Here is a 19,244-nt window from a genome sequence, read left to right on the forward strand (position 1 = left end):
TTTTTTTAACTAACACTAATGCTCAAGCACTCCAAAACACGTATAGACTTTTTAAAACATTTTTCAAAAAACGCGCTTAAAAGCGAGTTTTTAGCCCTGCCTTTTCCTGACTGCAGTGCTGGGGTTTTTTAAACGTCCTGTGTGCATGAGGCTTAATAATAGCAATTCACAAACAGTTACTTGTAGATAATTAGAGCCGTTTCATTCTTTGCATAACATTTTTCTTTTCCTCTCCATTCTTCTCACGGTGGCCATTTTCACTAAGGGCAGATAAATCCATCTCAATTTACACAATCACAATTTGCCCCAGATTTTTGTGGAAATCTGCGGTAGCCTCCTGGAACATGGGGGGCACATGGGGGAACATGTCTGGGGGCACAAAAAATGTCTTTCCCTGACATCTCATGAAATTTTGCATTGATTGAGAGTTCCCAGGAAGGCACTGGTGATGGAGTCTTCATAGGATGTCTTTGTGAGGCCAGTTGTACATCACCAGTGCCTCACTCTACCAGGAAGTGGAAACACAGTAATTGTAAATAAAGGCAACAAAAGTTTGTTTATCTAATGAATGTAAGATGATTTCATGCAGAGCTGCATGCTGATGTGACCTTTAGTGAAAGGGGGAAAAAGACTTGCTTTAAAATGTTCAGCAGCAGACCTATCTGTGTAAATTTGGAAGTAAACTATTGAAATGTAGTTTTTAGATAGACTTTGTGTTGAGAATGTATGCCCCTTTATAAAAATGTGCAATATATATTTGCATGACTATGCTGAAAAGTTTTGCACATACTATATATATATATATATATAATATTTTTTTTTTACCTGATGAGATCTACTCTTGAATATGTAAATGGATTCTTGCAAATCTGACAGTCAGTATTTGGTTGATGGTGTATGATGCTTACCCTGGCCTCAAGAAGCGGAAGAGAGATTAGAAGGTCTTTTCCCATTGATGCTGCAGATCATATACTTCCTATGTGGAAAGCATAATCTTGTGGAGTTACACAGAAATGGTGGATTTTTGAGCACTCACTGATTATTCACAGGGCAACGCTGTACTCAAATTCATTTTATGTCATTTTTTCCCACAAATAGAGTTTTCTTTTGGTGGTAATTGATCACCGCTTTTTTATTTTTTGAGCTAAAAAAGACCAGCAATATTGAAAAAGGAACAATATTTTTTACTTTCTGCCATAAAAACATATCAAATAAAAAAACTGAAAAAGTCCCCAGTTCTACTCCCCCTAGTATGTATGATGCATGCATATTCTTAGCCCCCAAGTGCATAACTTTACATTTATCAACATTAAACATCATTTGCCACATAGTTGCCCAATGAATCCGTGCTGGCCTTCCTTTTCTGTGAGCACCTACCACTCCCTCTGACTGTATTAACGCATCTTCATACCTGATAATCCTGACTTAACCTTCCCCATTAACCCCACTAGCCACCTGCTCAGGTTGTCAGTTCTGCCCAGTGTTGCAATTTGCTCTTCCAGATCTCTAATGTGAGCTTCCAGAAGAGCAACCTGCTCACATATATCGCAGCGGTATCCATCCTGGAGTGGTTGATCCATTATTGTATACATGCGGCACACTGTGCACTGCACAAAACCTTCAATCTTGCTAGCACACATTTTCCCGGTTACAACAATAATACAACTAATATAAAATTTCACATGTTACTTACTGGTCAGAAGACTCCTGTTCCAATATCCTGTTTTAAACTCGAGTTTTTAACTCGCCACTTAAGTCAAGGTCCACTTGTCAGAGATCCAGCAAGCAAAAAGGTGGCAAGCTCAGAAATTAGTCCTGCAGAAAGTTATATAGGACCTGAAGCACCTGTGACCAATTAACCACTCCCCTTAATTAGTAGTGTGAAGGAAGCAAAGAAAGGTTGAACAATGCAACCATGATTCCGGTTGAGAAGTCCCTGGCCTTTAAGGCGGAGGCTGTGGCCTGGAATATGCAAACCCTGGCTGGTTCAGCACTGAGGTCGATATTCACCATTGCCCTGGTGTCGCAGACTCTGACTGAATGGGCTAGGTTTATGCCCTGTGACCTGAAGGGGAAGTAGTTCCCCCCCTGCCTTTGCTGATCTGGTGGGCCAGCTGGTCCAGGGGTTGCAGTTTATCTGTGATGCCTCTTTGGATGCGACTCCCCTAATGGCTCGGCTCTCTGTTTCAGCAGTGGTCCTTCAGCGTATCTTTTGGCTCAAATGCTAGTCTGCGGACCAGACTTCTTAAAAGGCCTTGACTGATCTTCCCTTTCAAGGAGATCGCCTGTTTAGTGCTACCCTGGATGACATCCCTAAAGGTCTCACAGGGGGAGGGGGGGGAAGAGTACCTTTCCGCAGGCTACTAAGGGCAAAGCCCCTTGTTGTAGACTTGGGCCCCCCTCCTTGGCTCATAAGAAGTTTTTTCATCCCTCAGGGTCGACTGACAAGGGATCAGTGCCCTTCGGGGCCTCCTCTGGTGGATCCAAGCACACTTGGCCTATTAAGTCAAAAGCAAGCTTCTCCAGACCCGCGGACGAAGCCCCTTCAGCATGAAGGTGCACCCTCACCCGTATCTGGGTGGGGGGGGCATCTTTGCTGGTTCCCGGACCCGTGGACTCCGCTGGTACAAGACAAGTTGGTCCACATGGTCATTCGGTCCGGCTTCAAGATCAAGTTTCTTTCCTACCCTCCGGTAAAGTTCTTCCTTCCAACGTGCGACTGTCCCCGGTCCACTTACAAGCTCATTTTGGGGTGGTGTAAGACCTTTCACTTTAAAGGGTGATGGTCCCGATTCATGAATGCTGCCGCCAGACTCATCCACCTCACCAATCGCTCAGTGTCCGCTGCTCCTCTCTGTCAAGCCCTCCACTGGCTTCCGCTCACCCAGTATTACCCAGGAGCTGAGCTGTACTGTGTGTATTCAGGCCGTGACCTGCCCCGCCTCCGCCCTGCCTCCTCTCAGTGAGTTGTACTGTATGCATTGTATTCAGGACGTGCTCTGCCCTGCCTCTGCCCCGCCTCCTCTCAGTGAGCTCAGTGAGGATATAATGCTTTCAGTCCTCGCTCACTGAGAGGAGGCGGGGCGGAGGCGGGGCAGAGAACGGCCTGAATACAATGCATACAGTACAACTCACTGAGAGGAGGCAGGGCAGGTCATGGCCTGAATACACACAGTACAGCACAGCTCCTGGGTAATACTGCGAGATTTCTGGCATGGAATACATCCCAGCACACACTGCGAATCGCCGAATGACGTCATCGCCGATCGGACCCGGAAGTGAGGAGAGGAGGAATAAAGCAGAAATTAAGGTATTTACTAGCAAATAAAAAAAAAAAAGTTGCCATTGGTAAAAGTCGTTTTAAAGGGGATTAAATAGATCTAAAGTTACGAAAATGGGTGGAACTCCACTTAAAGTGTGGTCGGCAGCCTGCAGTCTGTCTGAATGTCCTGACCGGCCGGTATTATCATACCGGTAAGTAGCAGTGTGCCCGCTTTATGGGGTTGCCAGACTGATTTGTCTCCTGGACCCTGCCCTCTGGCCCAATTCACCCCATAAGACTGGTACTGGTAACCACACCTGAGATGGCTGCGCTGGACAATACTTTTTCAAGGTAAGTATTTGTCCTAAAAGGTAAGTGCAACCCGGGACAGATCAGAGGCTAGCCATTGTGGAATGTACTAGCCCTGACTGTCCCGGGGGTATTTTTATTAAAAAAAACTTAAACTGGGTGGAACTCCACTTTAAGGTATTTACTAGCAAAAAAAAAAAAAAGTTTCCATTGGTAAAAGTCGTTTTAAAGGGGATTACATACATCTATGTAATCCAACCTATTAAAAATGGGTGGAACTCCGCTTTAATTCAACTGGCCCGACGGCCGCCAATGCTAATAAGTGTGGCACTGCAGCCTAATGCTCCACATACCCTCCTCTGCCCCCAGGGATGACAGGCATCATGTCAATAATATAATTTCATTTCTTTAAACATCCTTGTCCTTGAGCAAGCATATTGAATTGCATTATATACAATTAAGACTTTTAATTGTATACGATTTCAATAATATTTTGGAATTGCTCACCTCAAATGTGCTATCGCAATATGTCACTGGGTTAGTAGGATTACTCCAATCTTATAAGATATTTTGACTTGCGTTTGGTGCCACTGATTATTTCACTTATTTGTATAATGACTCTGGACTTCCTGGTCATTATACCAATAAGTGAAATAAGCCTATGTAGCACCACCCCCTCAGGAGCTGCTGATTAGATTATTGGGTCTACGTCCTGCCTACCAACCCCTGAAATTGTCTCGAACCCTCCCTAGGCACAACTGACACGAAATGGGACTATAATACCAAATGGCTACAGGAGAACACAATTCAGGATATATCACCCCAATAAGTAATAATAACTTGTTACCTTTCTCCAGCCGCAGTCCCTCTGGGTGACACAAGGTGCAACACACATACTTTTGCTTAACCAAAGTAGCTTTACTGAGAGTTAAAGTACAAGTTGACTCCAAAAGACATCACAAGAGTCAACTAAGAAAGATAAAGTTATTGACACAATAATAAACAATATGATTAAGATAGATATTTTTGTATACTTATGCAACTAAAAGATAACTCATAGGCTTTCTTTTACCCAATTCAGGCTATACTTTACACACGTCTAGTCTCTTGTATCAGGTAGGCAGAACCTATATGAATCCCACACACAGTTCCTTCCTTTTGGTTTGGAATCTTCGCTAGCAATCGTTGGTGCACAAGCTATTTGTAATCCAAAAGTAAGGATATATATACTCAAAAAGGGTGAGAAAAAAAAAAGGTTATTGTCACCCGCAATGTTACTGCGTAATTGGGCGTATGAATCTTCTTAGTGGTGCATATATAGACCCCTGACACCTTATGTACTTGTATTTAAATGCTTAGTCTCCTGGAAGGTGCACTAGGCCGCTGAGTGTACTGCGTACTATCTGAAGTGTAGTTAGCACCGGCTAAAGTTACTTTCTTCCAAGAGAGAATCAGATTTGGGCATGTGCCCTGCTCACCAAACAGCCTCTTTCTTCAGGAGCTCTCCACCTCCGATTTCTGTCACCAGCCGCGCTTGTGGTTAGATGTGGGCAACACCAGTCTCTGCAGAGCATCAATGGGTTCTCTGGGAAGGCTCCTTTACTGAAGATGAAATGCTTCCACTCAGTCACTTCAGGCCCAGGCTTCAGGCCTAGTCCACAGCATCAGCCCACAGCACTTGCTTCCTTCTAGCTGTTGTGTGTGGAGACAAGAGAGAGAGCCTGGCTCCTCCCTTCCTTTATAAAGCCTCCCCAAAAAGGCTGTGCGATGAAGCGATGCACCCTGGTATTCCAACTGAATTGTGGGTATCGTAGTATAAAAACGTCTGATTAATATCACCAAGCTGCAGCGTGCCAGTTTGGCCACTAGAAACTTCTGATGAAAATCACAAAGCTGCAGTGTGGCAGTTTGGCCACTAGATGGAGCCGAGTTCCTTAAAATGTCCAGCAGCAGTCTTTTACAACTTGTATAAGAGGAAAACCTCGCTACACACTCCCCCCACTTGAGAAACTTTGGTCCCCAAAGAGGACAACAGCATGTACTCCAGTGCATATGTTGGCAGTACACAAAAAGAACATTAACATATGCATAACAGGGAATCATCTTCCTTTTCTTAAGCAGAGTTCAAACTTAACTGCATATTACAACACAGGTTCAACATAGGAACCTCCCACCAATTGTCGGGGAAGGAAAGGTAATTCTGTTCACAAACCCCCGACACTTGAGTGGCTTGTACAGATGTGCCTGGGGGTGAGCTAGGGTTGTCCTCCACTAAATCTGCAGTGGAAGAACTAGGCTGATCAAGAGTTCTCTTAGAAGTAAGGACAGCTTCTTCCGAGCATTCCCCCAATTGGTCGTAAGTTAGTCTTTTGGGTGGGTGAATGACTCTTCTTTCCCTCTGTTCTTTGGGAGTCACAATCTTAGAAGTGCTGGAACCAGCCGCTCCTGGGGATTCTTCAAGAGCTTCCTCCTCTTGTCCCAACGCATTGGACTCTGGGGTTTCAGAAGCAGTTAATTCTTCTTCAGAGAAAGGTGCAACCTCCTCCTCAGGATCTTCACCATCAGCTACTTCTGTAAGCATGTGGAAAGGCACAAATTCAGGAGCTTCTGCCCGAAGGGTTCCTCTTTCAACCAGTTCGGATGAAGACAGGTACGCAGTCGTGGATTCTGGTAACTGAGATGACCACATCCAATCAGGTACCTCCTCTTCATCTTCCAGATCTTCAATTGGAGAATCTTCATCCCTCACATCTGGAAATGCTGTTTGAGATCTGGTAACTGGCCTGTGCCCTTGAGACGTTGAAGGGACTTCATGTGAGACTGGGTCAGGAGGTAGGCAAACTGCTTCTGAGAGAGGTAATAGGTGGTTCCTATGCCAAGTCTTCAGTGGGCCCACTCTCCCTTCCGGCCTAATCTGATACACAGGAAGGTTTGGCAGCTGCTTACAGATGACATAGGGCTGGGATTTCCAACGGTCAGCCAACTTGTGTTTCCCAGGGATACCCAAGTTCCTCAACAACACTTTATCTCCTGGCTGCAAATCCTGGATCCTAACTTTCAGGTCAAAGTTTCTTTTATTTCTCAGCCCCCGTTGATCAGATGAGACTTGGGCTTTTTCGTAGGCCGTTTTTAGGCTCTTCCTCAACCGGTCCACATACCCCTTGTGAGATGCTGCTGAGGTGTGATCAGGTGATATGCCGAAAGCCAAGTCCACTGGCAGCCGAGCCTCCCGCCCGAACATTAATCGGTATGGGGAGTATCCTGTAACATCACTGACAGTACTATTGTAGGCATGTACGATGGCAGCTACATGTTTACTCCAGTGCTGATTCTTTTCTGAGCTCAGGGTCCCCAACATGTTCAAAAGAGTCCGGTTAAACCGTTCAGGCTGAGCATCCCCTTGTGGGTGGTAGGGAGTAGTCCCTAGTCTTTTGGATGCCTAACAAGTCTAGCAACTTCTTAACGAGCCGGCTTTCAAAGTCTCTTCCCTGATCTGAATGGAGGCGTTGCGGTAAACCATAGTGCACAAAGAACTTTTCCACTAATACTTTGGCCACTGTTGTGGCTTTCTGGTCTTTTGTTGGAAACTCCTGGGCGTATCTGGAGAAATGATCTGTTACCACAAGGACATTCCCTTGACCACTCAAGTCAGGCTCCAGGCAAAGGAAATCAATGCACACCAGTTCCATAGGCCCCTGACTTTGCAGATGGCCCATTGGGGCTGCTTGACGTGGCAAAGTTTTCCTCTGGATGCAGCGAGCACAAGAACGACAGTATCCTTCAACTTCACCCCGCATACAGGGCCAGTAAAACCTGTCTCTCACAAGTTGGAAAGTCCTTTCAGGCCCCAGATGACCATGATTGTCATGGAGAGCAGCCAAGACTCCTTCCCTAAATTTTGCTGGTAGGAACAGTTGCCACTTCTCTTCCAGATCATCAGAGGGACCCCTTCGGTAGACCACCCCTTGGCGTATCTGTAGCCGGTCCCGTTCTTTATGCAACAATCGGGCTTCCCGAGGGGAGTCTGTTAGAAGCAGCTCAGGGCGCTGAGTCTCCATGGCCTTCAGCAAAAGTTTCCCTAAAGGGTCTTTTAACTGCTCCTTCCTCAAGTCCCCTTTCGATAGCCTAGGCAAACCTTCTTCTTCAACTTGGGTCACCCTGCAATAACACCTGGGTACTCCAGCAGCTGAGACCCCAATCTCTTCGGCTCTTGCTCCTCCACTGGATCGAAATTCCGTTCCCTGACATAGGGCGCGCACTCCCTCCGAGGTCAAGTGGGCCCATTCTTTAGTAGGATCGTTGGGGGCATGAGACCTTCTGGAGAGGGCGTCTGCATCCCTATTCCCAACACCTGGTCGGTATTTTAAACTGAACATAAAGCTAGAGAGAGCGGCTAACCACCTATGTCCTGTAGCGTCCAGTTTGGCAGTGGTCAGCAGGTAGGTAAGTGGATTATTATCCGTTTTGACTATGAATTCTGCTCCATATATATCTTTCAGTTTGTCTACTACAGCCCACTTCAAGGCCAGGAATTCCAGCTTGTGTGTGGGGTAATTCCTCTCGGAAGGTATCAGACTTCTGCTCATATAAGCAACGGGCCGCAGGTGACCGTCATGCTCCTGGTACAACACCCCACCTAGCCCATCTCTGCTGGCATCGACATGTAGTTCGTAGGGTTTTGAGGGGTCTGCGTAGGCCAACACAGGGGCAGTGGTCAGGCTCTTCTTCAACTGAATGAAGGCTTCCTCACATTTCGAGGTCCACTGATCCTGAATAGATTCCTTAGGCTTTCTAGGCTCCATGGCGGGTTTCACTGGTTTAACTAGTTCTGGAACATCATCTTCCCCTTCGGTTCTGAGTAATTCATTGAGGGGTCGGGCAATTTTGGCAAACCCTTCCACAAATCTCCTGTAATAGGAGCAGAAACCCAGGAATGATCGGAGCTCAGTCACATTTGTGGGCCTCGGCCAGGAAGTAACAGCATCCAGCTTCTCTGGGTCGTTGGACACTCCTCCTGCAGACACAATGTGACCCAGGTAATGGACCGAGGACTGGTAAAACTGGCACTTCTCCGGAGAAAGTTTCAGGCCTTCTTCATATAACCTCTTTAGGACCTTTTCCAACCTCTCTTCATGCTCTTCTAGGGTTCTGCGGAACACAATAATATTGTCCAAGTATACCAGTACCTCTATCAGGTTCATATCCCCAACAGTTCTCTCCATCAGTCTTTGGAAGGTGGCTGGGGCTCCTGACAACCCATGAGGCATGCGGTTAAACTCAAACTCTCGGAGTCCGTTAAAACTGTTGGGCGCCTGGTTGACTCCTTCACCGGAACCCTCTGAAGTTTTTCCGCCGGCTTTCGGTGTTTGGAGGCAGCCTCCTCTGGACTGGGACATACTCCTCTGACATGCCCTACCACTCCACAATTGAAACAGGTTATCGGCCTCCTAGGTTTCTGTTCTGGTTCAACACTGGAACTAGGGTGTTTAGCGGGCTTCTCTTCTGTGTTTCTATTGGATAGAGCAGATGCCTGACTGTTCAGGATGGATACCATTTCTATTAGCTGTGACACCTGAGTCTTTAAGAGCTCAACTTGTGAGTCGCCTTCTTCTGCACTTATCACTTCCTTTTGTTATCCAACATGACCTCTTCTTCCCGGACCATCCTGATCAGATCAGGGTATTCCAGAATGCCACCGTCCTGGCGAGTTCGCAACAGATCGAGTCTCATCCACCTTCCGGGGATCCAACCCTTTTTTTAACAGAATCTGATGTATGATCCTATCCAGACGCCCGATGAATTCAGACAGTTTTTCTCCTTCCTTCTGGTAACAGTGCTCCAGTTGGTAAAGAAGTTCAGTAACCTTTTCTGTACGACCAAACACATCTTGTAGAATATCCAGATAGTCTTGTGCAGTACAATCCTTCTTACTTAGCTTGAGGTTGCGTACGGCCTCCAATGCAGGCCCCTTCAAACTCTCTGTGATTCGCTGCTTCTTATACTGTTCTGGTATCTCCCACTCCTCCAGGGCCTGAGTAGCGTTATCTAGCCACTCCTCGAATCCATCTTCCACTGAAGGTACAGGTTGCTTCCCAGAAAATGTCCTGAGCTTCCTGTATCCAGTCATCAGATAGTTTGGAGGATCCTTGTTACATTTGGCTACTATTTCCCCCAGGACAGCGCATAGTTCTGAGCTAAGGGTAGTCAAAGGTGGTGCACTGAATTCCTCCTTTTTGGCACTTTCTTCTGTGCTCAGTCCCCCTGTAGTAGTGGGTATAGGGTCTTCCTCTGAACCTTCTGGATGTATCAGGAATAACTCTACTTGATCTATAGTTTTTATGCTGGTGCCCTTGAAGTGATCTGGGACCCCCTTCTTCCATTCACACAATGCGTAGGTGTGTTGATTGGTGGTATCTGTCCTCATGTCCATCACCCAAAGTTTCCTGTCCTTGGAGTATGTTCTCAGAACTGATAGTAGTTGTTCCTCTGTCCAGTTCTCTCCTTTGATTCCAATCACCAGACCATGGCCAATAAGGACATTTTCTTCTCTGCACCACCGGGCTGCAGCGGCAAGGTCCATTTCTGTGCGAACAGGGATTTTGTCACTGAGAGGGACTGTTGCAGGACCGTAGATATCCCAGACGAGCCCCCACGTGTAGCACCACCCCCGCAGGAGCTGCTGATTAGATTATTGGGTCTACGTCCTGCCTACCAACCCCTGAAATTGGCTCGAACCCTCCCTAGGCACAACTGACACGAAATGGGACTAGAATACCAAATGGCTACAGGAGAACACAATTCAGGATATATCACCCCAATAAGTAATAATAACTTGTTACCTTTCTCCAGCCGCAGTCCCTCTGGGTGACACAAGGTGCAACACACAGACTTTTGCTTAACCAAAGTAGCTTTACTGAGAGTTAAAGTACAAGTTGACTCCAAAAGACATCACAAGAGTCAACTAAGAAAGATAAAGTTATTGACACAATAATAAACAATATGATTAAGATAGATATTTTTGTATACTTATGCAACTAAAAGATAACTCATAGGCTTTCTTTTACCCAATTCAGGCTATACTTTACACACGTCTAGTCTCTTGTATCAGGTAGGCAGAACCTATTTGAATCCCACACACAGTTCCTTCCTTTTGGTTTGGAATCTTCGCTAGCAATCGTTGGTGCACAAGCTATTTGTAATCCAAAAGTAAGGATATATATACTCAAAAAGGGTGAGAAAAAAAAAGGTTATTGTCACCCGCAATGTTACTGCGTAATTGGGCGTATGAATCTTCTTAGTGGTGCATATATAGGCCCCTGACACCTTATGTACTTGTATTTAAATGCTTAGTCTCCTGGAAGGTGCACTAGTCCGCTGAGTGTACTGTGTACTATCTGAAGTGTAGTTAGCACCGGCTAAAGTTACTTTCTTCCAAGCGAGAATCAGATTTGGGCAAGTGCCCTGCTCACCAAACAGCCTCTTTCTTCAGGAGCTCTCCACCTCCGATTTCTGTCACCAGCCGCGCTTTGTGGTTAGATGTGGGCAACACCAGTCTCTGCAGAGCATCAATGGGTTCTCTGGGAAGGCTCCTTTACTGAAGATGAAATGCTTCCACTCAGTCACTTCAGGCCCAGGCTTCAGGCCTAGTCCACAGCATCAGCCCACAGCACTTGCTTCCTTCTAGCTGTTGTGTGTGGAGACAAGAGAGAGAGCCTGGCTCCTCCCTTCCTTTATAAAGCCTCCCCCAAAAGGCTGTGCGATGAAGCGATGCACCCTGGTATTCCAACTGAATTGTGGGTATCGTAGTATAAAAACGTCTGATTAATATCACCAAGCTGCAGTGTGGCAGTTTGGCCACTAGAAACTTCTGATGAAAATCACAAAGCTGCAGTGTGGCAGTTTGGCCACTAGATGGAGCCGAGTTCCTTAAAATGTCCAGCAGCAGTCTTTTACAACTTGTATAAGAGGAAAACCTCGCTACACCTATAATTACAATCAGTGGCAGCAAACACAAGTCCAAATATCCTAAAAGAAAGGAGTAATCTTACTAATAAGGCTGCACTGATGGGCACTGATATGCTGCACTGATGGGCAATAATATGCTGCTCTGATGGCCACTGATGAGGAGAATTGTATGTATTGTAGTTTGTTACTATTCTACGAGCTAGCGCAATTTTAAAGTGTGACATGTTTGGTATCTATTCACTTGGTATAACATCAGATTTTTATATTTTACCACAAATTGGGTTATATTTTGTGTTTTTTTGCATCTATTTTCATTATAGTGTATTTTTTCTTTAAAAAAAAAAATTGCATTTTAAAAACCTCTGCGCAAATACTGTGTGACCTTAAAAATTGCAACTATTTTATTCTGTAGGGTCTCTGCTAAAATATATATTTATATATTATTTGGGGGTTCTAAGTAATTTTCTAGAAAGGACCTGGTCTTGAAGTGGTTAAAGCCTTTCTTGCTTATAAACAAATCTTGTTTCTTTTCTTAATCACAACCCAATAACCTTAACGGTCTAGTGAATCCATGGGTAAAAAATGTGTGCTCTAATATTTTCCTGAGCTGTTTAATTGTTCACGTAGAGCTGCTTCTGTGCTGCTTTGTGTCTGGCTCACTCTGGCCTAAATATTTTAGTAATGTTTCCCATAAGACCTGCCCTTTATCCGATGACCTCAACAATCTGATGAGCATACATGTGATTTTATGGAGACAGTGAGAAGATTTAACAAGAATAGATTGCATCCTCTTCCAAATTCTAAGATCATAGAAAAAAAAAAATCCATTAATCAATTTTTCCTTGTTAGCCTTTTTAACGTGGGTTGGAAAATACCAGCTACTTCCCAATTAAAAGGCCTCCATGGTTAAGGTCCTTCACTTATTTGTGACATCCAACATTGTGGGTGATGCTGTCATTCTTGGCACGGTTCACATGTGTCTTGATTTCATAGACAGTGAGGAAATTGAGAAGCTGTCTTCTGTCAATATGTTCCCATGGAAACGAAAATATTAACTACTATTTATTTTATGTTTCTTAGTAATCTCCCAGAACCAGGATATTCTGCTAGCCGCTGGAAAAGAAGAGGTAACCCTCTCATTGGATTTCCCATAAGCTGTATGGTTTATTGGCAGGCTTGTGTTGGGAAGAATATGAACCAATTTTCTTTCCTGTTAGAATACTTATTGATTAGGTTGACTTTTCCACAGGATCGTTTCTATAAGCAGAACTCCGCTCAGCCACTTCCTTTTAGTGCTCCAGCAGTAAATTGTCCAGAAAACATACTTTGCTTGGCTGACGTCAGCTAGCGTAGCAGCGCAACACGACACATTTTTACCAGCGTTTCATGAGCTCATGTCACAGTTCATAAAAATAGAGTTTTCTTTTATTATCACTGGAAATTGCCTAATGAAACTCCTGACCTGTCAGTATGATATCATGTTTATTTTTATGAAGCCTTTTGTCCTTGGTTTTCTGTGTTTACGTGGAACTAGTTATTACACTGTAACACCTTGTTTTTAGATTGCCTGGGATCCTACTGAAATATTTCAAGGCTGAACATCATCAGACAGTGCAGAGTTCACAAGTGCCCTCTTCTACTTATGTGCTGGTGCTGTAAAAGTACAGCATGTTTAAAGTGGTATTAAGCTAAAAAATAAACATTTATTATATTACAGCTTACCAAATCTTAGATGTGGTTGCTGCATTTGTTTTCTTTTTTTTTCTCTTTCCTTTAGTTTCACCTGGTGGTCTAATCAGTATGTCTGTTGTATTCAACAGAACCAGAACAAGATCTCCTGCAAATGTATCAGAGTGTTGAGAAACCATTTAGGCCCCGTTCACACTGGGGCGATCCGACTTCCAGGGGCGACCTCCGAGGTCACGGTGCGAGCAGCACGCCGCGACCTCGGAGCGGCCGGCACGGACTTCATAACATTGAAGTCTATGACGGTCGCTCCGGGTCGCCCCAAAGAAGCTCCGGACCCTTTTTCTAAGTCGGAGCGACTTGTGTCGCTCCTATTAGAACGGGTCTGCAGCTTCCCTATGGAAGGCGACCTACGGCGACCTGTGAGGCGACCAGGTCGCCTCACAGGTCGCCCCAGTGTGAACGGGGACTTATCACTGAGATGAGTGCTTACAATGATCCTTTTTTTATTTATTCATGTAAAACCAGATTCTTATGTAATATTCTAATTTTCTGAGATACTTAATTTAAGGTTTTCACAAGCTATAAGCCATAATCATCAAAATTTAAAAAAAGAAATGCTTGAAATATATCACTGTGTGTAATGAATCTATAAATGAGTATCAATTTTTGAATTGAAATACTGAAATAAATTACCTTTCTCTTTCATTCATTGACGGACACAGCTCCTGATATTGATAACCATTGGGTTATCCTGCCTCCTACAGGAGTAGGACACTAGGCAGAAAATAATTCTGGCTACACCCGTGGGCAGTCCCAGGGGGTATACTCCCTCTCTCTGCTATAGCCGCTCAATTTTCTCTTTTGCTCATTGACAAACACAGCTCCTGTCATTCTTGACCATTGGGTTATACTGCCCCCTACAGGAGAGGACACTAGGCAGAAAATAACTTCTGGCTACACCCATGGGAAGTCCCAGGGGTATACTCCCTCTTCCTGCTATAGTCACTCCGTTTTTTTCTGCCTAGTGAGTAGTAAGGACCTAGTTCCTTGCTGGGATCTTTGGTCCTGGCAAAATTTTTTAGATGGAAAATGTTTTCCTCCTGGATTTTTCCTGTGAGATCTACTAGCAACTGCTGGACTGGGCAACGGGCTGGATAATCTAGATCCAATGGTCACCCCACTCTGGCCAGTGAGCGCGTGCAGGCTTCAGCTCCGCGCTAGATCGGCCGTGACTTAGCCCCTCTGGACGGGGGCTGGCCCTGCGAGTTAAACATCTCGTGAGGTCTCATACGACTTGGCCTCGGCTCGAGTCGCAGCGTTCCTCCTGGCTGACAGCACCCCCATTTCGATGGAAAGGAGAATCTGTCTGAAGCGGTGCTCACCTGGTTCCTGGTATGGTTAGTAGCTGTCCCCCATCTACCCCTGGAGGGTTTTGAGGAGGATGTGGGCCCCTACCTTCCCTTGCCTCATCTGTCTCATTAGATCCTGAATCTAATTCAGCCGCCGCTTACGTAGGTCACCCTTATGGATCTAAGACCACACGCCAGGAATCCTTTAATAGTGAGGATGATTCCTCCACGTCTGCGACCGTGCACGAATAGGCGCTGGTGGATGCACTGATTTTATCTGTGCGTGAGACCCTGAAGATGGAGGACGCAGCTGAAGCTGCGATGGAAGTGCAGGTACCCTTTGGCACTTACGAGCCATCCAAAGCGGCAAAGGTGTTTCCTTTCCCTGCCTATTTTTACAGAATTATCGCTAAAGAGTGGGGACGACCAAAGCTTCCTCTTAGGGTCCCTAAGCGCTTTACTAGGCGTTTCCGCTATAAGGAGTCCCTTCTTAAGATGCGGACTGTGCCCACCAGTGGTGGACCCTCCGGTTTCCAGATTAAACAAGGCAAACGTGATTCTGATTTAAGAATCCCTGGCCTTTAAGGATCCAGCTGACCGGAAGGCGGAGGCTGTGGCCCACACTATGTACACTCTAGGTGGTTCGGCAATGAAGCCAGTATTCACCATTGCCCTAGTGTCGCAAACTCTCACCGAGTGCGCTAAGCTCCTACACTGTGACCTGGAGGGAGAACACATCCCCCATGCCTTTGCCGAGCTGGCGGACCAGCTGGTCCAGGGGCTGTAGTTTATCTGTGAAGCCTCCTTGGATGCGGCTCCCCTGATGGCTCATCTCTCTGTTTTGGCAGTGGTCCTACGGCGTCTTTTGGCTCAAGTGTTGGTCTGTGGATCAGACTTCAAAAAAGGCCTTGACTGATCTTCCTTTCCAAGGAGTTTGCCTGTTTGGAGCTACACTGGATGACATCATTAAAGGTCTCACAGGGGGAAGAGTACTTTTCTTCCACAGGCTACTTAGGGCAAAGAACCTCGTCGTAGTTGTGGGCCTTCCTTCTCGGCTCATAAGAAATTTTTTTCATCCCTCAGGGTCGACTCAAGCCTTTCAGGGCCTCTTTCAGATGTGTTGGCATCTGCAGATGCTTCTTTTGGCCGCATGGTTTTGCAGGATGCTGTTTAGGAGGACTTGATCCTATTTGAGGGTGTGTTTTTTTTTTTCTGGTGAGCTCAAGTTGTTTGGTTGAGCTCCTTTTGCCTGGTTGGCTAATGTTTAGCCTTGGGACTTTTTTTTTTTTTGTTTCCATCCCTCATGTTTTACACTGGTTTGGGACATCCCAATGGTTATGAATATCAGGAGCTGTGTCTGTCAATGAACGAAAGAGAAAATGGGATTTTTGACTTACCATAAAATCCATTTCTCTGATGTTCATTGACAGATACAGCACCCACCCATCTGTGGAGTTAGAATTCTCCTGACCCTGCTTGTAACAAAACTGAGTGGCTATAGCAGAGAGAGGGAGTATATCCCCTGGGACTGCCCATGGGTGTAGCCAGAATTATTTTATGCCTAGTGTCCTCTTCTTGTAAGGGGCAGTATAACCCAATGGTTATAAATACCAGGAGCTGTGTCCGTCAATGAACATCAGAGATATGGATTTTACGTTAACTCAAAAATCCAATTTTTTAACGATATTCTAATTTTTTGAGATGCAGCTGTATGTATATACACTCACTGGTCACTTTTATTAGGTACACCTTGCTAGTCCCGGGTTGGTCAAACTTTTGCCTTCAGAACCGCCTTATTTCTTTGTGGCATAGATTTAGCAAGGTGTTGGAAACATTTCTCAGAGATTTTGGTCCGTATTGACTTAACCACTACCCATCCGCGCTACAGCCTATATACGGCTGCAGCGCGGACTCGAATTTTCGGGAGGCCGTTTTTAAACGGCCTCCCAGTGACACGCCCCCAGCGCGCTCCCGCGAGCGCGCTGCGGGGAAAATCTGTGTCGGCCGTGTCCCTTGGACACGGCCGATCACAGATCGTGGTGAATGGCCAATCACAGCGGCCATTCACCACGTGATCTGGCCGTCCAATGAGCGATGATCTCATATGTAAACATATGAGATCATCTCTCATCGCCGGCGCTCCTTCCTCACACGGAGCCTGCAGTGTGAGGAAGGAGGGGGAGCCTCACAGCGCCGGAGACACAGGAGAATGTAATCAGGGCACCGATCACCAGTGCCCTGATTACAAGAGGTAAAAACACACACACAGTGCCCCCCCATCAGTCAGTGCCCACAGTGCCCGCCATCAGTGCCCCCCATCAATGCCCACAATCAGTGCCCATAGTGCTGCTAGTCAGTGCCCATCAGTGCCTGCTCATCTAGGCACTGATGAGCACTGACTGGCAGCACTATGGGCACTGAGTGTGGGCACTGATGGTGATGCCCATCAGTGCCGCTCATCAGTGCCACCCGTCAGTGTCCAGTGCCATCCGCCAGTGCCCATCAGTGCCGCCCGTCAGTGCCGCCTCTCAGTGCCCAGCAGTGCCACCTGTCAGTGCCCAGCAGTGCCACCTGTCAGTGCCCAGCAGTGCCACCTCTCAGTGCCCAGCAGTGCCGCCTATCAGTGCCCAGCAGTGCCGCCTATCAGTGCCCAGCAGTGCCGCCTATCAGTGCTCATCAGTGCCGCCTATCAGTGCCGCCTATCAGTGCTCATCAGTGCGGCATATTAGTACCTCCTCATCAGTGCCCATAAGTGCCACCTCATCAGTGCCCATAAGTGCCACCTCATCAGTGCCCATCAGTGCAGCCTATCAGTGCCCATCAGTGCCACCTCATCAGCGCACATCAGTGAAGGAGAAAAATTTATTATCAAAATTTACTCGCAGAAAATAAGAAAAACTTTTTCTTTTTTTCAAAATTTTTTGTCTTTATTCTTTTTTTTTGTAAAAAATAAAAAACCCAGAGATGATTACATACCACCAAAAGAAAGCTCTATTTGTGTGAAAAAAATGATAAAAATTTCAAATGGGTACAGTGTAGCATGACTTGTCAGTCAAAGTGTGACAGCGCTGAAAGCTGAAAATTGGCCTGGATGGGAAGGGTGTTTAAGTGCACAGAAGGCAAGTAGTTAAAAAGCATCACGCGAGGATAAACGGGGGGCGTGTCCTGGACATGGCGGAGTGAAGACGTGCTCTGAGTGAGCTCCGGCCATCTCCCTCTTGTATAGCACGAATACTTACCTTCATCCACGTTTGGCATGAACTCTAGCCGCCGCCGCCGATCCCGGAAGCCCCTACGATCATCCCCGGGGTCGGATCTGCATCGGTTCTTCCCTGGGACGAGATCGGCCTCAGCCCGCGCTCACGCGGCCGGCCCGGGTGCAGCTCTCTCCACCTCCACTGTCATGGCGCAGGCACCGCCATCGCCCACTGCCTCGGTTCAGTCGGAACCGTGGGCGCTGTCGGGCACCCCTCTCCCGCTCGGCTCCCCGCTGGGACTCTCGAGGACGACGCCGGAGCCTGGGATGGAGGCGGACCTGCGAGCCCTAATCCGGGCCCTGCCGACCAAGCAGGACATGGAGGCGATGGTACAGCGAGTGGAAGAGGCCCACAAACGGGACTACCAGGCTGTCCGGGCGGACCTTCAGCAGCTGTCTGACCGAGTTGCAGAGGATGAGTCCTCGTTTTCTGCCCTTGAAGCCCGGGTGTCGCAGCTGGAACAGAGCCACTCGCAGCAATCCCAATATGTGACGGCCCTGCAGTTGAAAATGGAGGAGATGGAGGACCGTAGTAGGCGCAACAACCTTCGGCTGCGGGGTCTCCCTGAAGCCACTGAACTGGACTCGCTCCGGCCTACACTGCTATCCATTTGCCATACTCTGGTACCAGACATCCCGCAGGCCGAAATGGAGTTCGACAGGGTTCACCGTGCCCTAGGCCCGCGCTCTCAAGACGTTGCTAGACCCCGTGACGTCATCTGCAGGCTCCACCATTACTCCCATAAGGAATCCATCCTCAGACAAGCCTGGGAGACTGGGGACATAGACTTTGATGGCGCCAAGCTCAGAATCCTTCCAGATTTATCGCGAGCCACCCTGCAGCGCAGAGCCCTGCTGCGTCCCCTCCTGGATAGGATCCGCCACACGGGCTGCACCTATCGTTGGGGTTTCCCCATCTCCCTCACGGTCCGTAGGGGATCGGCGTCCTTTACTGTGTCTCACCCGGAGGATCTTCCGGCGCTATTCGCCTTCCTGGATGTGGAACCTGTCACTGTACCGAACTGGCTCCAGCACTTGCCGAACCCGCCTCGACGACCCCCGGGCTCCACTAGCCGTGGCAGAGGTCTGTCGCCCCGTACCCCTAGAAGCCGGAGGAGGCTGGTTCCTGCAACGCCACAGGCGGTAAGAGAGGACTGAGCTACCTGCCCGTCTCGGCTCACTTCTACTGACTATTGCCATGCCACCCTAGTTGTTTGCCTTGCCTGAGCCACACAGACTCTGAGACATTAGTTTGCTCTTGCTTCCCCGGTCCGGGGCCGCCCGCCTGCCCTCCATCCTTGATGCACCTTCTTTTATAGTGCCCTACGAACATTGTACACCCCCCCCCCCCTGTCCCCTTTGGCTCCGGGGTTCCCTCTGCCCCGGCCTCGCCCCCCCCTCTAGGATGCCCCCT

The 19,244-nt window shown here is 47.2% G+C and overlaps 1 protein-coding gene across 1 annotated transcript in view; it reads left to right on the plus strand.

Annotated features, from left to right (window-relative positions):
• CENPK (centromere protein K) overlaps nt 1-19,244 on the plus strand; it is a 153,125-nt gene that overhangs the window by 56,688 nt on the left and 77,193 nt on the right. Inside the window, exon 6 of the mRNA XM_082269108.1 lies at nt 12,617-12,663. Within this exon, the coding sequence (XP_082125234.1) occupies nt 12,617-12,663 (47 nt within the window). The remainder of the gene's footprint in view (nt 1-12,616; nt 12,664-19,244) is intronic.

Source organism: Pelophylax lessonae (genome assembly GCF_965119305.1).
Source record: "Pelophylax lessonae genome assembly, chromosome: 1".
Taxonomy (NCBI): domain Eukaryota; kingdom Metazoa; phylum Chordata; class Amphibia; order Anura; family Ranidae; genus Pelophylax; species Pelophylax lessonae.